Source organism: Oncorhynchus clarkii, chromosome 16, assembly GCF_045791955.1.
Source record: "Oncorhynchus clarkii lewisi isolate Uvic-CL-2024 chromosome 16, UVic_Ocla_1.0, whole genome shotgun sequence".
Lineage (NCBI taxonomy): Eukaryota > Metazoa > Chordata > Actinopteri > Salmoniformes > Salmonidae > Oncorhynchus > Oncorhynchus clarkii.
This window is the reverse complement of record NC_092162.1, coordinates 65,357,438-65,381,918: the sequence shown is the minus strand read 5'-3', so window position 1 is coordinate 65,381,918 and position 24,481 is coordinate 65,357,438. Positions and strand designations below refer to the sequence as shown.

At 43.6% G+C, this 24,481-nt stretch overlaps 1 protein-coding gene across 1 annotated transcript in view; it reads right to left on the bottom strand.

Moving 5' to 3' along the window:
• LOC139367747 (A-type voltage-gated potassium channel KCND1-like) overlaps positions 1–24,067 on the bottom strand; it is a 70,634-nt gene extending 46,567 nt beyond the window's left edge. The window contains exons 1-2 of the mRNA XM_071106067.1: positions 23,884–24,067; positions 18,741–20,651 (exon numbers count right to left, since the gene is read on the bottom strand). Of these exons, the coding sequence (XP_070962168.1) occupies positions 18,741–19,855 (1,115 nt within the window). The 5' untranslated portion in view covers positions 19,856–20,651; positions 23,884–24,067. The remainder of the gene's footprint in view (positions 1–18,740; positions 20,652–23,883) is intronic.
• Positions 24,068–24,481: the final 414 nt, after the last annotated feature.

Here is a 24,481-nt window from a genome sequence, read left to right as displayed (position 1 = left end):
AAGAACTGAAAACTGCTGTTCACAAATGCTCTCCATCCAACCTCACTGAGCTCGCGCTACAAAGTATTAACTTAAGGGGGCTGAATAATTTTGCACGCCCAATTTTTCAGTTTTTGATTTGTTAAAAAAGTTTGAAATATCCAATAAATGTCGTTCCACTTCATGATTGTGTCCCACTTGTTGTTGATTCTTCACAAAAAAATACAGTTTTATATCTTTATGTTTGAAGCCGGAAATGTGGCAAAAGTTCGCAAAGTTCAAGGGGGCCGAATAATTTCGCAAGGCACTGTAATTGAAGAGTTTCATTCCAAAACGCAATATATAGATTTTCAGAGATGTTGGTAACTTGACATTAATTAAAAATACATCTGTGAAAGAGAGCTATACTTTTTTACATTTTTTATCTTACCATGACATGGGCTAGTGAAAAGACAGATGTGATTTAGTCTGAAATATAATTGCAAGGTGATTATTTTTTAGACAAATAGTCATGTATTGTGGCAAAATGTACTTCAAAGAACAGAACTCCAAGAACAAAAAATCCAAGATGGCGGAGCAGTCAGGCGTCTCTCTTCGTCTTGTTGTGTCCCGTGTATATATCTTTTAATATCTTTTTTCTTTGCATATATATTTCTTAACCTCAACTTCAACATGCTCTCCTGCAACCCGCCTCACCTAATGTGGTATGGATCTGCTATTTTCTTTACTTTAGAACCAGAACCCCCAACAGAAGTGAGCCAGCTAACTAGCTACTAATCAGCTAGCCACTGCAAGCAGTCATCAGCTAACCTTTAGCCCGGACAACTTCTGCCAGTCTGCACAGCGTGATTCAACCCAGAGCATATCGGACTTCTTCTTCTCCAGATTCCTACCGCAAGCTCTGAACCTTTTCACCTGGATCATCGCAGCTAGCTGGCTGCTATCTGAGTGGCTACTCCTGGCTAACGTCTCTGTCCCAAAGCAAGTACCAATCAGCCTGGAGCTAGCATATGCTAGGCCCATCTCCCGGCTAGTTGAAGAGGTCCATCAGCCACTCTTTGGGCTACAATACCTATTTTGCCAATTGGCCTGGACCCCTTTTACTGCCGATACGGAGCCCCGCCAATTCATCACGACTGACCTACCGACGTAATCCGCCCGAGGGTTTTTTTCAACAAGCTCCATCGCAATATCCCCTGAATGCCCATCTGCTAGCCTGCTAGCCGCGGCCCGCTAGCTGTCTAGAGCATATCGGACTGTTAGCTGAAGAGGTCCATCAGCCAATTTCTTGGGCTACAATAACAATTTGCCAATTGGCCTGGACCCTTTTACGAAACAGAGCCTTGCTGATCCATCACGACTGGTCTGCCGACGTAACCGCACGATGGTGGCAACAGACTTTTTCTGCCGCGATGTCCCTCTAGGGCCCTTCTGCTAGCCTGCTAGCCCCGGACCGCTAGCTGTCTGAATCACCATGTCTCCAGCCCGCCTAGCTACTCACTGGACCTCTATGATCACTCGGCTATGCATGCCTCTCCCTAATGTCAATATGCCTTGTCCCTTGCTGTTTTGGTTAGTGAGTATTGTCTTCTTTCACTGTAGAGCCTCCAGCCCAATAAACCCTGAAATTTCCATCCCTATCTATAATATTTTCTGACAAGATAGAACTGCCAAAGGGGGCAGAGTTGCAGAGAGAGTCTGCAGAGTTCTGTCTTACTATCCAGGTCTGTGCGCAAACAATTTGAGCTTCTACTTTTAAAAATCCACCTTTCCAGAAACAAGTCTCTCACCGTTGCCGCTTACTATAGAAAACCTTCTGCAGCCAGCTGTGCCCTGGACACCATATTTGAATTGATTGCCCCCATCTATCTTCAGAGGTCGTGCTGTTAGGTGACCTAAACTGGGACATGGTTAACACCCCGGCCATCCGACAATCTAAGTTGGATGCCCTCATTCTCACACAAATTTTCAATGAACCTACCAGGTACAACCCCAAATCCGTAAACACGGGCACCCTCATTCTAACCAACCTGTCCTCCAAATACACCTCTGCTGTCTTCAACCAGGATCTCAGCAATTACTCCCTCATTGCCTACGTCTGTAATGGGTCTGCGGTCAAACGACCAACCCTCATCACTGTCAAATGCTCCCTAAAACACTTCAGCGAGCAGGCCTTTCTAATCGACCTCTGCAGCACTCCACCAATCAGGTGTTTATGGTAGTGGCCAGACTGAAGCCACTCCTCAGTAGACTGAACTCTGGCCTGAATGCCAAAAGTCACATCTGGAGCAAACCTGGCCTCCATCCCTTTGTTGAAGCATGGTGGTGGCAGCAGTCTCTGAATGTCCTTCAATGGCCCAGCCAGAGCCCAGACTTGAACCCGATCGAACATCTCTGAAGAGACCTGAAAATAGCTGTGCAGCAACGCACCCCATCCAACCTAAATGAGCTTGAGAGGATCTGCAGAGAAGAATGGGAGAAACTCCCCAAATACAGGTTTGCCAAGCTTGTAGCATCATATCCAAGAAGACTCAAGGCTATAATCGCTGCCAAAGGTGCTTCAACAAAATACTTGAGTAAAGGGTCTGAATACTTATGTAAAAGTGATATTTCAATTTAAACCCCTGTATTTTATTTGTCATTATGGGGTATTGTGTGTAGATTGATGAGGGGAAAAACTAAAACATTTCGAATAAGGCTGTAACGTAACAAAATGTGGAAAAAGTCAAGGGGTCTGAATACTTTCCGAATGCATATCACATATTGTATCGAGAGGGTGAGCAGCATATAAAATGTGTTTTCTTTGCAGACATTTAAGCAACTTTTACAAAAAAATTTACTGTTTTTTTTCGTTAGGATAAATCAAGGGCAGTTTTTATTGATTTATTAGGGAAGGATTTAAGGACTAGTAAGGACATTGAACGTCTGGTGGGTTCTTAGTGTCAGAGTGACACAGGCTGCTGTTTGCAGTCTCAGTATATGTTTGCAGTCTCAGTATATGTTTGCAGTCTGAGTATATGTTTGCAGTCTCAGTATATGTTTGCAGTCTCAGTATATGTTCGCAGTCTCAGTATATGTTCGCAGTCTCAGTATATGTTCGCAGTCTCAGTATATGTTCGCAGTCTCAGTATATGTTCGCAGTCTCAGTATATGTTCGCAGTCTCAGTATATGTTTGCAGTCTCAGTATATGTTCGCAGTCTCAGTATATGTTCGCAGTCTCAGTATATGTTTCCAGCCTCAGTATATGTTCGCAGTCTCAGTATATGTTCGCAGTCTCAGTATATGTTTGCAGTCTCAGTATATGTTCGCAGTCTCAGTATATGTTTGCAGCCTCAGTATATGTTTGCAGCCATATTACGGTTTCCCCTCACCTGAGCGGCGATGGATCTTGGCTCTCTCCTTCTTATGAGGTTGTTTAGCAAGTTTCCCCTTTGAGCCAACAGGAAGAGATATCTCGGGCTCCAATAAACTGCTGAAGGGATCCATAATCAAAAGGTCCGGGACACACAAGAGTTCAAAGCTAATGTAACACTAGGTAGACAGCTGAGAGTGACAGCTGTTAGCCTAAATTAATAAGATAAAGGTTCGGATTACGTTCCTCAGTGTGGAAAAAGTATTTTGAAAAACGTAACTTACGACCGAACAGAGAAATATGAAAACAATTTGCTAAATGACTCACTTTCACGCCATCGTAAAAAAAACATATGGACTGTTCCATCCATCTGGACAGTGGATATAGCCAGAGCCATGTATTTAGTTATGTAAATGCATCATAATGCAGGAACTTCATTGTCCCTACTCTGTAAACACATGGCTCGGTATATAGCGCGTTTTGGTATGAAACAAGTGTTTTGCAAAGAAAAACACATCTAAAGTAAATGTTTTAAAAGGATGAGAACAGCCGTTCATACACATACAGTGCCTTCAGAAAGTATTCATACCCTTTGACGTATTCCACATTTTGTTGTCTTACAGCCTGAATTCAGATTGGATTGAAAATACCCATCTGCACACAATTACCCATAACGACAAAGTGAAAACATGTTTTCAGAAATGTTGATAATTTATTGAAAATTAAATACAGAAATATCTTATTTACATAAGTATTCACACTGAGTCAATACATGTTAGAATCACCTTAGGCATCGATGTCACGATCGTCTAATTAAATAACGGACCAAGGCGTACGTAGAGTTCCACATGTTTAATCAAATGAAACAATAACAACAAAGAAGAATAAACGATACGTGAAGCTCAAGCAGTGCTCAACAGGCAACTACACAGAAACAAGATCCCACAAAGCACAATGGGGAAATGGCTGCCTAAATATGATCCCCAATCAGAGACAACAATAAACAGCTGCCTCTGATTAGGAACAATACCAGGCCAACATAGATATAAACACACTAGATCACCCACCCTAGTCACACCCCGACCTAACCAAAATAGAGAATAAAAAGGCTCTCTAAGGTGAGGGCGTGACAGTACCCCCCCCCAAAGGTGCGGACGCCGGCCGCAAAATCTGACTCTATAGGGGAGGGTCCTGGTGGGTGTCTAGCGTCGGTGGTGGCTCTGGTGCGGGTCTTTGGCCCCGCCCAGACCCCGGGTCCAGCAATGGAGCCGGGTAGAACGCCGTACCCGGACTGGGCACCGACGCAGAGGAAGGCTCCAGCCTTGGAGCGGGACTGGACGCCGTGCCTGGACATCGGCGCAGAAGAAGACTCTGGCTTTGGAGATGGGCTCTGACTCTGGCCGTGGACTGTCGCAGGAGGTTCCGGACCGTGGACCGTTGCAGGAGGTTCCGGACCGTGGACCATCTCAGGAGGTTCCGGACCGTGGACTGTCTCAGGAGGTTCCGGACTGTGGACCGTCTCAGGAGCTTCTGGACTGTGGACTGTCTCAGGGGGTTCCGGACTGTGGACCGTCTCAGGAGGTTCCGGACTGGGAATCGTCGCCAGAAGCTCTGGACTGGGGACCGTCGCCGGAAGCTCCTGAGACGGTCCACGGTCCGGAACCTCCTGAGACGGCCCACGGTCCGGAACCTCCAGCTCCATGGCCGGAGCCTTCCCCTGCGCCAATAACCAATCTGAGCACAGCGTCCAGTTTAGCTCCAAGGCCAGACTCTTCTTCTGCGTTGGTGCCCAGTCCAGGCACAGTGTCCAGTCCCGCTCCATGGCGGGAGCCTTCCCCTGCGCCGATATCCAGTCCAGACACGGCATCCAGTCCAGCTCCATGGCAGGAGCCCTCCTCTGCGCCGATGCCCAGTCCAGACACGGCATCCAGTCCCGCTCCAGGGCAGGAGTCTTCTTCTGCACCTAGGTCCAGTCCAGGCACAGTGTTCAGCCTGGGTCCATGGCTGGATCTGCGGGATGAGTGGGTTCTTAGTCCCGCACCAGAGCCTGCCCCGATGCTGGCGGATCCACGGGATGAGCGGGTTCTTCGTCCTGCACCAGAGCCGCCCCCAATGCTGGCGGATCCGCGGGATTAGCGGGTTTTTCGCCCCGCACCAGAGCCGCCACCAACACTAGACACCCCCCTAACCCTCCCTTTTTGTTTCAGGTTTTGCGGTCGGAGTCCACACCTTTGGGTGGGGGGGGGGGGTACTGTCACGTCCTGACCATAGAGAGCCGTTATTTTCTATGGTGGAGTAGGTCAGGGTGTGACTGGGGGATTAGTCTAGTTTATATTTTCTACGTGGGGTTCTAGTTTTGTTTTCTATGTTGGTGATTGGTATGATTCCCAATTAGAGGCAGCTGGTAATCGTTGTCTCTAATTGTGGATCATATTTAGGTAGCCTTTTTCCACCTGTGTGTTATGGGATATTGTTTTGAGTTAGTGCACGTAGCATCTCGTTAGTCACAGTTCATTGTTTGTTTCTTTATTTGTTTTGTTCTAAGTTTTTCACTTTAATAAATGATGTGGAAACCATATCGCGCTGCAGCTTGGTCCGACCATTATTACGACGAAAGTGACAAGCGATCACAGCGTCTTTCTGGGCAGTGGTGGGAAAAGTACCCAATTGTCATACTTGAGTAAAAGAAAAGATAGATGAATAGAAAATTACTCAAATAAAAGTGAAAGTCACCCAGTAAAATACTACTTGAGTAAAAGTCTAAAAGTATTTGGTTGTAAATATACTTAAGCATCAAAAGTAAATGTACTTGCTGAAATATACACTACCGTTCAAAAGTTTGGGGTCACTTAGAAATGTCCTTGTTTTTGAAAGAAAAGCACATTTTTGGGCCCATTAAAATAGCATCAAATTGATCAGAAATACAGTGTATTTACAATAGTTGTAAATGACTATTGTAACTGGAAACGGCAGATTTTTAGGAAATATGAAGAGTGGTACTCAGTGATGTGTTGTATATGCCACAAACATACAGTAAGGCTTTGTATTCAGGACATACAGTAAACATTTTAGCCATATTTTGGGGATTTTAATTAGGTGCTGTATTCTGTCATTTAGGTAAGTAATGTGGAGAAGCTACAATGTTGATGCAGCCTCAGTTTTCTCCCATCACAGCCATTAAAGGAAAAATCCACCCAAAACCACTCAGTCCTGTAATTTACAGTGTTGCATAACACTAATATGCGAGAACAATATTTTTTGTAAACAAATGTTTTATTTTGTGGTTATAATAAGGTTGGTAGCAACATGTTCAAATTGTTGTGGAAATCTGTTGCAGCTCAAGTTGCCCACAAAACCCACATTTCAATGGTCTCTCTATGGGCTGGCTGCAGAGCTAGCTAGCAAACGTAGCTACACACAATAATACCAAAGTCAATATCAGGATCTGAATTAGGTACTTAGCTGTAAAAACCTAAACAAACTGTACTATCAATTTAGGAGTCTACAATCTCACCATGTTCAACCTGCAGATCGATGTGCCTCACAGAGTGCACATGCACAAAATACGTTTTCGCAATCTAAAAGTCATATTCCTATTAACTTCCAGTGTAGTGAGAGAGACTTTATCACAATGTTGCTTCATACCGGCAGAATTTCTGCCTGCTTGAATGGCCATAGCTCAGATACACATAAAATATAACACAATATAACATTCAAATTGGGTGAATCTTTACTTTAAAATCTAACTATTTTAAAGTCACCATTGGCCTCATGGTAAAATGTCTGAGCGGTTTCCTTCCTCCCCGGAGTGTAAACCTACAGGACGGTAGCTCTCCAGGAACAGGGTTGGAGTGTAAACCTACAGGAGGGTAGCTATCCAGAATCAGGGTTGGAGTGTAAACCTACAGAACGGTAGCTCTCCAGGAACAGGATTGGAGTGTAAACCTACAGGACGGTAGCTCTCCAGGAACAGGATTGGAGTGTAAACCTACAGGACGGTAGCTCTCCAGGAACAGGGTTGGAGTGTAAACCTACAGGATGGTAGCTCTCCAGGAACAGGGTTGGAGTGTAAACCTACAGGACGGTAGCTCTCCAGGAACAGGGTTGGAGTGTAAACCTACAGGATGGTAGCTCTCCAGGAACAGGGTTGGAGTGTAAACCTACAGGATGGTAGTTCTCCAGGAACAGGGTTGGAGTGTAAACCTACAGGACGGTAGTTCTCCAGGAACAGGGTTGGAGTGTAAACCTACAAGATGATAGCTCTCCAGGAACAGGGTTGGAGTGTAAACCTACAGGAGGCTAGCTCTCCAGAATCAGGATTGGAGTGTAAACCTACAGGATGGTAGCTCTCCAGGAACAGGGTTGGAGTGTAAACCTACAGGATGGTAGCTCTCCAGAATCAGGATTGGAGTGTAAACCTACAGGATGGTAGCTCTCCAGAATCAGGGTTGGAGTGTAAACCTACAGGACGGTAGCTCTCCAGAATCAGGATTGGAGAGCCATGACTGAATCCCCTGTGTTCCCCACCACTCAAGACAAGAAACATCCTTTGCTCATTATAGCCATATAAATGAATGATGTTGAACCACAGAATGGGCACAATTACATGTATTTTTCCCCTATTGAGAGTGTTACATTGATCACCGCAACAAGAGCAATGGCATGTGTGTGCTTCTAACAAACCAAAGCTATCTACTGTAGCAATATGTGGGTCATATACAGTAGAGACAGAATATAAACACTGCACAGAAAACATTTTTTTGTACATTTTCTTGGAGAGAAGGAAACTGCAATAAGTACTGATGGAGTAAACTGTCCAGAAATTCATTTGCAGTAAAGACCCAGTTAGATGCAGTTAAATTGCTCATCTCAAGCATTGTATTGCCGTTTTAGCAAATTGTGTTATTGATTTGGTGCTATGCATAGAGCTAAGGAGCTCCCATTTTGAACAAATGAATATGGATCACTGTACAGTAAGTATGTCCTCAGAGGGTCATCTTTGTTATTTTCATCTTAATGTGGAGGTTGAGCCGAGTTATATTCCAATAATAACTCACAATCTCACATTTTGGCTAGGCTACATATACATATTCGTGCGTGCATGCAAGTGTTTTTATTATCAAGTAACACAAAACCATGGAAACAAAAGAATGATATAACCCAGCTTAGCCCAGTGAGGATTTCAGGCCCTTTAAATATACACTGTGACGCCGTTATAAGTACAAGGAAACTTAATGAAAATAATTGATGAGAGTAGAGTATTCGCTGGAGTTTTTTTTTCAGCGGCTGTGCTCTCTGCCTCAGTGAGAGAGATATTCAGAGACAGAGTCTAAGCGCCGCAGCTGTACAGTGTCTGCCCATTCCGGAGAGCTCCGCGGGGAGAGGTGTGGATACTACTGAGGCAGACGGGAACTTGGGAGGAAGATACGTCAGTGTTGTCATCGCTCCATGCAGCCTGTAAATAGGTCAGCCTGAGAAGGCAGAAGGGCCACAGCGAGAGCCTGCCCAAAACTGTGAGCACATCCAATTACTTAGAGAGGAAGCCAACACAAAGCTACATAGAGAACAGGAAGGGGAAAAAAAGGAATAGCAGACTAGGAAGTATTTTTTCTACTGAAACATGTAAGACTGGTGCTCTTAGTCATATGTTTTACTGACCTCGTTTAAGGTTTCATGCCAAGTACTTACTTACTTACCTACTACTTACTTACAACTAACATACTACTTACTTACTACTTACAACCAACTTCCTACTAACGTACTATTCACGTACTATTAACATACTATTAACATACTATTAACGTACTATTAACGTACTATTAACGTACTACTAACGTACTATTAATGTACTACTAACATACTACTAACGTACTATTAACATACTATTAACGTACTATTAAAGTACTATTAACGTACTATTAACGTACTACTAACGTACTACTAACGTACTATTAAAGTACTATTAACGTACTATTCACATACTATTAACGTACTACTAACGTACTATTAAAGTACTACTAACATACTACTAACGTACTACTAACGTACTATTAACGTACTATTAAAGTACTATTAAAGTACTATTAACGTACTATTAACGTACTATTAACGTACTACTAACGTACTACTAACGTACTATTAAAGTACTATTAACGTACTATTAACGTACTACTAATGTACTACTAACGTACTATTAAAGTACTATTAACGTACTATTAACGTACTACTAACGTACTACTGACGTACTATTAAAGTACTATTAACGTACTATTAACGTACTATTAACGTACTACTAAAGTCCTATTAACGTACTACTAACGTACTACTAACGTACTATTAACGTACTACTAACGTACTACTAACGTACTATTAAAGTACTATCAACGTACTACTAACGTACTACTAAAGTACTATTAACGTACTATTAACGTACTATTAACGTACTATTAACGTACTACTAACGTACTATTAACGTACTATTAACGTACTACTAACGTACTACTAACGTACTATTAACGTACTACTAACGTACTACTAACGTTCTACTAACGTACTATTCACATACTATTAACGTACTACTAACGTACTATTAACGTACTATTAACGTAATACTAACGTACTATTAACGTACTACTAACGTACTACTAACGTACTACTAACGTACTATTCACGTACTATTAACGTACTATTCACGTACTATTCACGTACTATTCACGTACTACTAACTTACAATTATACTTTTTTAATTGAACCATTTGTAGCGACGCGCACAGACAGCTGTGTGTTATGTGTTATGCTGTTCATTGGTTGTGTTGTACGTATCAGTACCCATTGTTTGCGAGGTCCAACATGCCAGTCAACCAGCTATCTGCCAATCACGGGAATGCCTGGAATGTTCTGGTGCCGGGCGGAGCGGGGTTTGGCAGCGGGGTGGAGAATCACAAGTTTAATATCATGTTTAGCCATTGTTCTCTCTCTCTTATGTCTGGTCTTAACAAGAGATGGTCACAGTTGTTTTATACGGCTATCCTTGATTTATTTGGCGTGGGCTACGGCCAAACAGTAGCCTGTGTTGAGTTGGGTTAATAAACAGGGAATTCGTAAACTAAATCCTCTGACTGGACAATTGTTCATTTATGATCAAGCCTGGTCATTAGTGTCAGAAGTAAAAAGGTAGATACAAGTTAGCCAGCTAGCTAGCTGACTACTGTGGCCAGCTAACGTTACGTGGGGAATGGGTGTTGAAAATGCTTCGAGGGAATCCGAGAGGGAAGGTGGTGGTAGGGTTAATAAAGAGAGAATTCGTAAACTCAATCCTTTGTCCGGACAATTGTTCATTTATGATCAAGCCTGGTCATTACACTTTATTTAACTAGGCAAGTCAGTTTAAGAACAAATTCTTATTTACTATGATGGCCTACACCGGCCAAACCCGGACGACAATGGGCCAATTGTGCGCCGCCCTATGGGACTCCCAATCACAGCAGGTTGTGATACAGCCTCCCTACCTACCTACTTACTATGTGTCATGCAATGTATGCAGAGTGACAATGCTATTTAACTTATAAGTTACATGGACAACAGAGATCAGCATCGTGATTGATTGTACAGTATACAGTACCATTAAATAAAATAAGACATCATGGTGCAGATCTACCTTTCCATTTGTTCAGTCTATGTTAAACTCCCTGACTGAAGTGCAGACCTATCCCACTTTATATTTCAGTCATTTAGTAGGTGCTATTATCCAGAGCGACTTACAGGAGCAATTAGGGCTAAGTGCCTTGCTCAAGTACACATCGAACATGTTTTTCACCTAGTCAACTCTAGGATTCGAGCCAGCGACCCTTCGGTTACTGGCTTAGCTCTCTTAGCCACCTGCTGCCCTACCGGCTGCAATTCATGACATCAATTAAGCCAAGGGCCATTACCTCAACCTGTTGTGTTTTGCTTATGTTTTCTTCTTTGGAATAGAATCCCCTACGGAGCCACCGCTCCTCACGTGTGCTTTATCCAGGAGGTTCATCAAAGTCCACAAAACAGATTTCAATTACTGTGACCTCAGAATGGTCCCTGAAAGAACTCAAATCAGCTTAGCATTTGCACAGTGCACACTGAATCTCTTCTACAATAACTGGGTTATAACAAGAGTTTTAACCTAATACCAATTATCTTTTCAATTTCCATTGACCGATTTGATTGAGAAAGAGAAAGTAGCATACTCTTCTGACTCCCAACTTCCAGGTCCTTGTCAGTGTGTGGTTTCACATGACACTAATCCGCGCAACGCACAGCCGATCTGTACACCTTAATGGGTCAACAAATCCAGTTATCTGTAGAAAATCCAGTTGTCTGCTTTTTCCAAAGATTATAGATAGCTTGTCATTGTCAAGCTGCAGAGTACTGTCAAAATGACAGCATAATTACACATGACAATCCATCTAATGGTATAGAAAAGAGCTTAGAAACGGCTCCATGAAAAATGAACCCTTGCCTGTCCTGACAAATAGTCAGTGTCTCAGAAAAGTAAAATACATAGTGAATGTTGGATCGCTGCTTTGGCACAGGCTGTTCTCCACCTCTCTCTGAGGAGTGTTGACTTCTGGGAACACTGTGTTCTGCCATCCAGTGGGCGAGAGCAGTTCGAGAACAAAAGGTCAGACCAGTATGAAACATCATACGATATATGGTACTTGGCTGACATGGTTAAAATGAGATTCTTCAACAAAAGGAAACAAAACTAATTTCAAGTCAACTAAAATCAGTTTCTCTTTATGGGTGTTCTCAACCTCCAGCAACAAAGTTAATAGCACCAGCAGGTAGGTAGAAAAGGTACAGTATTTGGAAAGTAGAAGGCAATTTCTAAGTATCACATGCATCAGAAATGAAGATTAAGGAACGTTACATCACAAGATATTACAATTTGTTCATAAATACTAAACCCAACCTCATGTCAGAACTACACGTTGAGATACAACAGTTTGTCACGGAAGATTATGTGCACTCAGTGATAAAACATTTTGGTGTCGGTGAGCCCAGTCAGTCAGCCTATTATTGTTCAAGGAGAGAGGCGCTCCCCCAAAAGGCACTTACATAAGACAGTAACAGATGGTGACTGATGTGTGTTGGGACTGAATTACTCAGGAGAGAGGAAAATGATGCAACGGAAGTAAAGAGGCTTGTCATTTAACCAAAATCAAGGATCAAAGTCAATGAGGTATTTCACCTCCTTTTGTAATGAATTTCACCGGTTCCTGGATGGGACTGGAGAGTTTCACTATGAACAAGGTATGCAATGATGTATAAACACTGTATACAATAATGATTATTTCTTAATAATATTTGTAATAAGAGTAAATAAATAATTGCTACATATAGGAAAAAGGGACTGTGATGACATTGTGGGAAGGTTTTCACGGCTAGTTATTTCGTACTACTATCTTGAATAATTCCTTTCCTTTTGAACTATTAGCCAGTGTGCTGGATGGGAATAGGCCAAGCTCAAACAGGGGAATGAAAAAAAGGTAGAGATGAAGTCCTATTAATGAGGAATCAAGTCAGTTGCCTTAGAGACATGGTCAAGTAATTACAAATAGAAAAATGCACTTATTGGAGCCTCCACAAGTCTCTCCCTCTGCTTTGATCAGCATAGCTACATTACATGCAATCTTTCTGCAAAGGAAGACTAGAGCATTATGTTTAATGAGCTATCATCAGTGAGCATATTACCTAGCTTCTAGCCTGAACAGATAGAGAATACATTACCCAGAGTCTAGCCTGAACAGATAGAGAATACATTACCCAGAGTCTAGCCTGAACAGAGAGAGAATACATTACCCAGAGTCTAGCCTGAACAGATCGAGAATACATTACCCAGAGTCTAGCCTGAACAGAGAGAGAATACATTACCCAGAGTCTAGCCTGAACAGAGAGAGAATACATTACCCAGAGTCTAGCCTGAACAGAGAGAGAATACATTACCCAGAGTCTAGCCTGAACAGAGAGAGAATACATTACCCAGAGTCTAGCCTGAACAGAGAGAGAATACATTACCCAGAGACTAGCCTGAACAGATAGAGAATATATTACCCAGAGTCTAGCCTGAATAGATAGAGAATGCATTACCCAGAGTCTAGCCTGAACAGAGAGAGAATACATTACCCAGAGTCTAGCCTGAACAGATCGAGAATACATTACCCAGAGTCTAGCCTGAATAGATAGAGAATGCATTACCCAGAGTCTAGCCTGAACAGATAGAGAATACATTACCCAGAGTCTAGCCTGAACAGATAGAGAGTACATTACAAGAAGATGTATAATCATACCAGTAGAAAAAAATGCTTAATTACCATTTAGAATGACTGTGACCCGCTCTATTCTGAGCAGTAGCAGTTCTTTACACTATTAGGGAACGGTTCCATCTGTCTGTAATTCTGCCCGGATCCACTCTCAAAAAGTCAAACCTTGGCAGGCTGATAATGTGTTTTGATTCCTCTTTGGTATGCACATTCTACTACAGCCCAATACTGTATGTACATGTTTAGACATTCACATTTATAGTCATTTAGCTGACACTCTTAGAGCAACTTACAGGAGAAATTAGGGTTAAGTGCCTTGCTCAAAGGGGCACATAGTCAGATTTTTCATCTAGTCGGCTCAGGGGAGTCAAACCAGCAAGCTTTTGGTTATTGACCCAACTCTCTTAACCACTAGGCTACCTACCTGCCGCCTATATCTAGACAAAATAAGGTCAGTTTCAAGGACATCAAGCTACTTCAAAGCAGTCTGCTCTGACAATATCAAAGATCTAAGATCATTATTGAAAATGAAAACATATCAAAGGAAAACATAAGTTCTGTAATAGTGTAACAGTTATCATGAGAATTTATGAGAATGAGATTTACAGTTTTCAAATCCCTTTTCCTCTTCAGATTAATTATGATAGCATTCCAAGAGGAAACGGCATGAATAAGGGGTTTTGGATAATTATGCATGTTTCAATTTTGGGAGGACGGTGTCATATATATAATCCGGACATGCTCCAAACCTGAGAGGATAAAGTAGGTGCTAACCTAACTTAGCAGGCGTAAACAAACACCTGAAACTAGGTCCCCTACATACTGATCTTGACGAGAAGAAAAAAACTGTTGGGTGAGGTTCTCTTCTGCACTGCTCAACCAATCCACTAAATGTGGAGGAGGAATTAAGATGGAATGGTTCTCTTCTGCACTGCTCAACCAATCCACTAAATGTGGAGGAGGAGTTAAGATGGAATGGTTCTCTTCTGCACTGTTCAACCAATCCACTAAATGTGGAGGAGGAGTTAAGATGTAATGGTTCTCTTCTGCACTGCTCAACCAATCCACTAAATGTGGAGGAGGAGTTAAGATGGAATGGTTCTCTTCTGCACTGCTCAACCAATCCACTAAATGTGGAGGAGGAGTTAAGATGGAATGGTTCTCTTCTGCACTGCTCGACCAATCCACTAAATGTGGAGGAGGAGTTAAGATGGAATGGTTCTCTTCTGCACTGCTCAACCAATCCACTAAATGTGGAGGAGGAGTTAAGATGGAATGGTTCTCTTCTGCACTGCTCAACCAATCCACTAAATGTGGAGGAGGAGTTAAGATGGAATGGTTCTCTTCTGCACTGCTCAACCAATCCACTAAATGTGGAGGAGGAGTTAAGATGGAATGGTTCTCTTCTGCACTGCTCAACCAATCCACTAAATGTGGAGGAGGAGTTAAGATGGAATGGTTCTCTTCTGCACTGCTCAACCAATCCACTAAATGTGGAGGAGGAGTTAAGATGGAATGGTTCTCTTCTGCACTGCTCAACCAATCCACTAAATGTGGAGGAGGAGTTAAGATGGAATGGTTCTCTTCTGCACTGCTCAACCAATCCACTAAATGTGGAGGAGGAGTTAAGATGGAATGGTTCTCTTCTGCACTGCTCAACCAATCCACTAAATGTGGAGGAGGAGTTAAGATGGAATGGTTCTCTTCTGCACTGCTCAACCAATCCACTAAATGTGGAGGAGGAGTTAAGATGGAGTGTCACCTTTTTAACGTCCAAAAGCTGACGTCACAGGCTGTCTTTCCATTTCCCCTGAAAACCGGAACATCCGGTTGTTGAGGACTATAGTATAATCCCAGAATGTATCTTTACTTTCTCTCTCTGTTGTATAACTACACAATAATAAACAGCTTACTGTATAACATAGAATAACCACAGTATAGTAATCTCCATCCCCATGTTCCTTCCCTCTGTCATGGTCATTTGCTTTTGAATGAGTAGGAAAAGCTTTTGATCTGAAATGGTGGTTAAAAGGTCCACGGCAGCCGTTTTTGTCTCATATATCAAATTATTTCTGGGCAACAAATAAGTAAGTACCTTACTGTGGTTGTTTTAAATTAAAATGTTTTTTTTTTTTTAAGTTTTAAAATAGCTTTCTTAACAGAGAGCAATTTTCTCACGCAAGAATTTAGCGAGGACCGTCTGGGAGCGGTCAGAGTGGGGAGGGGAAACAGAAAACTAGCTCTTTATGGCAGAGACGTTAGGAACTCTCTTTCTTAATGCTGATGTCGCCAGGCAGGACAAAACTTCATTCCACCAAAACAGGCAGTCATTTCATCGTGGTCTTTTCAAACAGCTCTTACACTAAAAGGGCTTTATCATTTTCAATTTCATAGTATTATTCCAACCTCAGTGTGTGAAAATACACAGAGTGGACTAAACATTAAGAACACCAGCACTCTACACACACGCTCCAAGACTAACCAGATTAATCCAGGTGAAAGCTATGATCCCTTATTGATGTCACTTGTTAAATCCACTTCAAACAGTGTAGATGAAGGGGAGAAGACGGGTTAAAGAAGGATTTTTAAGCCTTGAGACAATTGAGACATGGATTGTGTATGCCATTCAGAGGTTGAATGAGCAAGACAAAAGATTTAAGTGCCTTTGAACGGGGTATGGTAGTAGGTGCCTGGCGCACTGGTTTGAGTGTGTCAAGAACTACAACGCTGCTGGGTCTTTCACGCGCAACAGTTTCCCATGTGTATCAAGAATGGTCCACCACCCAGAGGACATCCAGCCAACTTGACACAACTGTGGGAATCATTGGAATCAACATTTGACACCTTGTAGGGTCCATGCCCAGACGAATTGAGGCTGTTATGAGGGCAAAAGGTGTTCCAAATGTTTTGTACACTCAGTGCAGTGTACACACCCAGTGCAGTGTACATTAAACACTGCACTGGGCCTTTAACACAGCCCTGCTATTGACTGCCATTGAACTGTTAATCAATCTTTGAAAAGCAGAAAAATGTCACAGCCGAGGAAAGCCCATGCATCTACATCGTTACATCATACTCTCAGGCAGCCTCCACACAATAGCAGAAACCCAGGTCAAAACAGGTCACCTGACATCACACATACATGTGTCACGCAGTGGAGGCTGGTGGGAGGAGCTATAGGAGGACGGGCTCACTGTAATGGCTGGAATGGAATAAATGGAATGGTATCAAACACAAACATGTAAACCACATATGTGACTGTTCCATTTACTCCATTCCAGCCATTACAGTGAGCCCGTCCTCCTATAGCTCCTCCCACCAGCCTCCACTGGCGTGAGGAAAACAATAGGCCAAGCTAGCTCTCCCTTCTCTGATCTCTTTGGCTCTGACCGTTTGCACGTTGACACTGAAACAGCCTCCAACCTCCATCAATCAAATGGAAAGATGCTGTTGTAGCGGTGATAGCCAGAAACCTGGAGCAGTCCGTCTGACAGAGCCCATTTCTCCGTTGATAGCATGGTTGCTACACTTCAGTAGAGGCTCATCAAGCATCTCTTGCTAGATCATTAGCTAAGGGTGAAGCTACAGTCGTAAGCCGGCGCTAGATAATGTCATTCGACATGTGGTAAGATGGACACAGATATATGTTACCACACTACAGGCACTACATGGGCTCCAGAGTGGCATAGCGGTCTAATGATCTGCATCTCAATGTAAGAGGTTTCACTACAGTCCCTGGTTTGAATCCAGGCTGTATCACATCTGGCCGTGATTGGGAGTCCCATACGGCGGCGCACAATTGGCCCAGTGTCGTCTGCGTTTGGCCGGGGTAGGCCGTCATTGTAAACAAGAATTTGTTCTTAACTGACTTGCCTAGTTAAATTACTTTTTTAATTAATTTTTTTTACATTAAAAAGGCCAAAACCACACATCCAGTTTCTAATCCATTCCAGGAAATTTGCAAACACAGATATTTTTCAACTGGATGACTTTGTAATTCTACAGAGGAAATCAAGGAGATTGCATGAAGTTTTATGGCGTCGCGGTACATTAAATGTCTCTACATATTAACACATTGATAGTCTCAGAGTCAAATTGGTTCGAAGCTGAAATCATAATGGAGGATGAAGTTTGTCAGGCAAAATGGAGACAGTGGTAAAAGCTTATGTGCTGCGTTAATTGAGCCCATTTAGTGCTTGGACACATACTGATTTGAGTTAAATGGCCTTGGGGGGATTGCCATAAAAAAAAGCCGGGTGAAAGGTTGAAAATGGGGCGTACTGAAGAAGCCTGGGTGAAGACAGGGCGAGGACCACGGCTCACCGGGGTACTGTCGTTGCTGTGGCCCAGCCACACTTGAAATAATCCAACAGATGAGTCCTCAATCACCAAAACAACATGTACTCTCTGCTGCAGTGGTAGTCTGATGAAGGACCGTTTGAAACAGCATGCAGCTCATCTGAGGTCCCTTAAATATCTATTTTCCTGCACATATTTCATTCCCCTCCACCACAGCATGATACTCATCCGCCAAACGCAGCTCTTATTTACAAAAATATTTTTTGTAGTATTTTAATATGGGGAACTGTAATACAACATTCAGTATCTTATCTACAGCCCAGAGTACTATTATTACATAATGATAAACCTTATGTCAAATAAAACATGCTAAATAATTTTTTTACTACTCAATCTCAAATGCAAACTACAATCATTATTGTTAAACCCTGGTCGTTTACATCAAGTGCCTGGAGTGGGCTGTCAATTCTTCTGAACCCCATTAATTTCCCATTCACAGCACACAACCCATTACGCCCCCATTCATAACACACCTGCAGGGAGAGTGTTTGAGAGTGTGACACCTGAGAGCAGCGTAGCACTGAGGTGACGACAAGGGATTGGCGCTATAAAATTACTAATTCACAGTCCAAGACATTTCTCGATTGATTCTATTGGGAATACTCCCACCCATTTCATATTCAGAGCAGCAAAGTAAAATATTCGGAGGCCTATGCAACAGTATGTGGGTGGTAGAAGTCGATATGGAACTGGTGATGATGCTCTTGCAGTATATAAAGGTTAAGTAGTATAACAACATCCAAACACTTACCCTAGTGTTGTCATGGTGACAATGGTGTACCAGAAGGAGGCGGGGATGCTGGAAAACGTGGTTCCCTTGGTGCCTTTCTCAGCATAGAACATGACGGTGGCGAAGATGATGACAGCCATGGTGAGGGAGAAGAGGAGGAAGCCCAGCTCCGAGGCGCAGGCCTGCAGAGTGCAGCCTAGGATGCGCAGGCCCTGAGAGTGGCGGGAGAACTTGAAGATTCGGAAAACCCGGAAGACTCGCAGGGTGACAAAGGCCCCGCTGACTTCTTCGTTCTCGGGCATGATAAGGCCGATGTAGAAGGGCAAGATGGCCACCACGTCAATCACGCTCATCACCGAACGTGCAAAATCACAGCGGCTGGGGGCAGCATACAGCCTCATGAGGTACTCGCAGGAGAAAATAAGCACACAGGCCGTGTCCAAACAAGAGAAGGCCACAGAAAACTTCTCACCACACGGCAGGTCCTTTATACTCCCTTTGAGTGGTCGGCAGGGAACCGTTTCCACAACGTTGGCAATAACAGACACGGCGATGAAGAAGCCGGTGACGTAGTAGAACACCAGGGCCATGGTGGAGGTGTGAGGGTTCTCGAAGGCCCTCCACAGCTTGTCACGTAACGTGGCGTCTGGGGGCAGGGGAGCGTCTCCGGCATTCTCTGCCTCTGTGTCCTCAGCCAAACGCTCCTGGTTCTCCTTCTTACGATCCCGGTACTCTTCCATACAGCAGTCACCTATGATCTCAGGTATTATGCCATAGAAAGCCAGCTCCTCCTCAAAGGCCTGAATGCATTCATGTCGGGGATAGTGTAGCTTGCCTGTTCTAAAAAAGTTGAGAATATGGCGAAACATCTCTGGATCCCTGTCAAAGAAATATTCCTGAGTTTCCTCATTGTAGAAAAACTCCTTTTCTGAGCTGCCTAGAAGGGTGTCCGGATAACGGTCCAATGTGTTCTTCCATGTCTGGAAGCGTAGTCCACTCACATTAACAAACAGGATCTCATCACTGCGACTTGTTTTGTCCACAGGAGGCTTGGGCATGGTCTGTTGGGCCAGTGGTAGCCAGCCCACGGCTGCTGCCCGAGCAAAGGGCATCCATGTTGCAACTCCAGCAGCCATTTTGTTTAGTAGCTTATGTTTCAGGAGTAAACGGGATGTTGAGTAATGGTACAGAGAGTCTCTAGGTACTTGATGGTTATTTCTGGGTCTTCTCTGATCAGAAGGAAAAGGATAGGTATATCCAATCTAATCATCCGTCTGAACTGAAGGCCTCAACAACCAGATTGGCTTGCCTCCATTCCCAGTCTGTCAATTTGTTTGTGCATCAGTTTCAACAGGAGAGGGAGAAGTGATGCCGGGAGAGAGATGATAGTGTTTTCATTGTCAAAGAAAAGGGTCACGGCAGTTGTGGACTGAACAAAGGTCAGGCCATTGGAATAGTTCAGGAAAACTTACTCTGATTCATAAAACATCAGACTATTGACCTCTCATATAAGTAATAGCACAGTGATATTGTAGAACAATACTGTATATGGCTTTTCAGTCGTGTTTAAACAGACTTCCAGAGAACTAGTGGTTGAAGTCTCTGGCCTTTGCTTGCTGCCTCGCCTCTCTCAGAAGACAGATTGGTTGCAGTGCTGTGGTTTTCAAATTCGTATTAAATTGTGATGATGTTCCCCGAAGATGCACGATAGACACATTTTTCTCTTGCTTTTTTTTCTCTCCCTTGCAGTGTTGCTCTCCAACTTTGATTATGGGATGGCTCTCTTTGTCCCTTAGTTTCTCTATCCCTCTCTCTCAAATGCACAACCAAACCTTAAGTGTCCTCGATTTCTCTGATGTCTGAGAGGCCTTCTGAATGGAAAAGTTAGTCTTAGGCGTTTCTATCCCTTGTATGGCGGTCCCTTTTTTATACCTGTCAAAACACACAACACACACAACTTAGATATTGAGCAGCACAGGCTGTAAAGGAACGGTATGCTACATCTATTTGTGTCACAGCTTGGGTGAACTGCTTAAAAGTCTGAGCTTCAAAATACAAAACAGAGAGGTTCCTCACAAAGGAAACGTTGAAGTTGACCACGTTCGAATGGTATTTAGAACCCAGACCAAACAGTTGTACCAATATAAATACAATCCTTATACTTAAATGTCAATTTTGCAATAATTGTCAATCTGTACAGAGCCTCAACCCAAATAAGCACTGTGCCCCATCTTTAAACTCATTGTGCATCAACCACACAACTGTACCTCTTCCGTATCAATCCACAAAGGGATTATGCTTTCAATGTGTCATAACATAAATAATGCTGAATTGAATTTCAATATAAAAAAGGTTACCATTAAATCCCGAGATTCAATTACTATATTTTGTTTTGAATTTAAATGTCACTCTTCTAAACAAGAGAGGTGTTAGGGTGTATCCATGAAACATCTAGTCTGCCTTGTGAGGGAGTTGGAGTGTACCCAGACCCGTCTCTAACCAACAGACCCGTCCCTCTAACCAACAGACCCGTCCCTCTAACCAACAGACCCGTCCCTCTAACCAACAGACCCGTCATTCTAACCAACAGACCCATCACTCTAACCAACAGACCCGTCCCTAACCAACAGACCCGTCATTCTAACCAGCAGACCCGTCACTCTAACCAACAGACCCGTCACTCTAACCAACAGACCCGTCATTCTAACCAACAGACCCGTCCCTAACCAACAGACCCATCATTCTAACCAACAGACCCGTCCCTAACCAACAGACCCGTCATTCTAACCAACAGACCCGTCATTCTAACCAACAGACCCGTCCCTCTAACCAACAGACCCGTCACTCTAACCAACAGACCCATCACTCTAACCAACAGACCCGTCCCTCTAACCAACAGACCCGTCATTCTAACCAACAGACCCGTCCCTCTAACCAACAGTCCCGTCATTCTAACCAACAGACCCGTCATTCTAACCAACAGACCCATCACTCTAACCAACAGACCCGTCCCTAACCAACAGACCCGTCCCTCTAACCAACAGACCCGTCCCTCTAACTAACAGACCCGTCCCTCTAACCAACAGACCCGTCATTCTAACCAACAGACCCGTCATTCTAACCAACAGACCCATCACTCTAACCAACAGACCCGTCCCTAACCAACAGACCCGTCATTCTAACCAACAGACCCGTCACTCTAACCAACAGACCCGTCCCTAACCAACAGACCCGTCATTCTAACCAACAGACCTGTCACTCTAACCAACAGACCCGTCCCTAACCAACAGACCCGTCATTCTAACCAACAGACCCGTCCCTAACCAACAGACCCGTCATTCTAACCAACAGACCCGTCCCTAACCAACAGACCCGTCATTCTAACCAACAGACCCGTCACTCTAACCAACAGACCCGTCCCTAACCAACAGACCCGTCACTCTAACCAACAGACCCGTCATTCTAACCAACAGACCCGTCATTCTAACCAACAGACCCGTCCCTCTAACCAACAGACCCGTCCCTAACCAACAGACCCGTCCCTCTAACCAACAGACTCGTCCCTAACCAACAGACCCGTCACTCTAACCAACAGACCCATCACTCTAACCAACAGACCCGTCCCTCTAACCAACAGACCCGTCCCTAACCAACAGACCCGTCACTCTAACCAACAGACCCGTCCTTCTAACCAACAGACCCGTCCCTAACCAACAGACCCGTCACTCTAACCAACAGACCCGTCATTCTAACCAACAGACCCGTCATTCTAACCAACAGACCTGTCTCTAACCAACAGACCCGTCCCTCTAACCAACAGACCCGTCACTCTAACCAACAGACACGTCCCTCTAACCAACAGACCCGTCCCTAACCAACAGACCCGTCCCTCTAACCAACAGACCCGTCCCTCTAACCAACAGACCCGTCCCTCTAACCAACAGACCCGTCCCTAACCAACAGACCCGTCACTCTAACCAACAGACCCGTCCCTCTAATCAACAGACCCGTCACTCTAACCAACAGACCCGTCCCTAACCAACAGACCCGTCATTCTAACCAACAGACCCGTCACTCTAACCAACAGACCTGTCCCTAACCAACAGACCCATTTCTAACCAACAGACAGGTGACCCAACCCAGAAGCATAACTGTGCACAAGATGTTCCCCCAATCAAAAATCAATAAGACACCATAAGACAGCATTCCTGCTGCAGTGGACAGGAATTAGATCCAAAACAGCTACTACAGTAAACAAAAACAGAGCAATCTCACATATCAGTCGAGTACTAATGGTTAGTCTACAAGTTAAATGAGGCTTTCTCGCTGTGTTCACTTAGCCTTCTATGTAAAGTGTTACTTGAATGTGCTCCTCATGTTACTGTGCTCCTCATGTTACTGTGCTCCTCATGTTACTGTGCTCCTCATGTTAATGTGCTCCTCATGTTACTGTGCTCCTCATGTTACTGTGCTCCTCATGTTACTGTGCTCCTCATGTTAATGTGCTCCTCATGTTACTGTGCTCCTCATGTTACTGTGCTCCTCATGTTACTGTGCTCCTCATGTTGATGTGCTCCTCATGTTACTGTGCTCCTCATGTTACTGTGCTCCTCATGTTGATGTGCTCCTCATGTTGATGTGCTCCTCATGTCACTGTGCTCCTCATGTTACTGTGCTCCTCATGTTACTGTGCTCCTCATGTTGATGTGCTTCTCATGTTACTGTGCTCCTCATGTTAATGTGCTCCTCATGTTACTGTGCTTCTCATGTTGATGTGCTACTCATGTCACTGTGCTCCTCATGTCACTGTGCTCCTCATGTTACTGTGCTCCTCATGTTGATGTGCTCATCATGTTAATGTGCTCCTCATGTTAATGTGCTCCTCATGTTGTTGCTTACAACAACATGGCCACTCAGTCAAATGAAAATTAAATATGAAATATCCCTAAGGAAAAGGCATAATTTCAACTAAAGTATCTTTAGACTAGCACTTAAATTCAGGTAAGGATGATTTTTTTTAAAATGATTTATTGTAGAGTATGTTATGTGCATCTGAATAACATTCATCTGAATGACTCCTGAAGTTATGTGTCTGTTCCATTACTATTAAGGCTTTTAAATGTCTAATGATGTATCTGGAGAAATGAAGATGATAGCTACTTACCATGCATTACAGCTGAAGACAATGTAGGATGAAGGGTCCAATGTATCAGAAAAGAGAAAGCAAAGGCAAAAGGAGATTTAAAACCAGGCATGAACAAGCCCCTCTCCTGGAATGGAACCATATCGCACACCGGATAGTGGGGGAGTGATTCTCATGCTTTGCCTTAGCTCCACTCTCTCCTCTCACTCAGCACTGTGACTCCGCTTGCTCTCACTCTCTCCAACTCTACCTCTCATTTGCTTGCTCAACCCTCCCTATTGTGCTCTCCCTCTCTCCGATCACACATACTCACCTCCATAACCAATGAAAAACACAGAACATAATACATTTACAATTGAGTCATTTAGCAGACACTCCTTATCCAGAGCGACTTACAGGAGCAATTAGGGTAAGTGCCTTGTTCGAGGGCACATCGACAGATTTTGTCACCTCGTCAGCTCAGGGATTCAAACCAGCAACCTTTCATTTACTGGCCTAACACCCTTGACCACTAGACTACCTAGACTGCCATTAGGCTGATAGGAAACAAAGGTAATGTTATTTGATATACCAAAAGCCTACAGACTGTTCAGAGTGTTTTTGAATGCACCATAGCTAA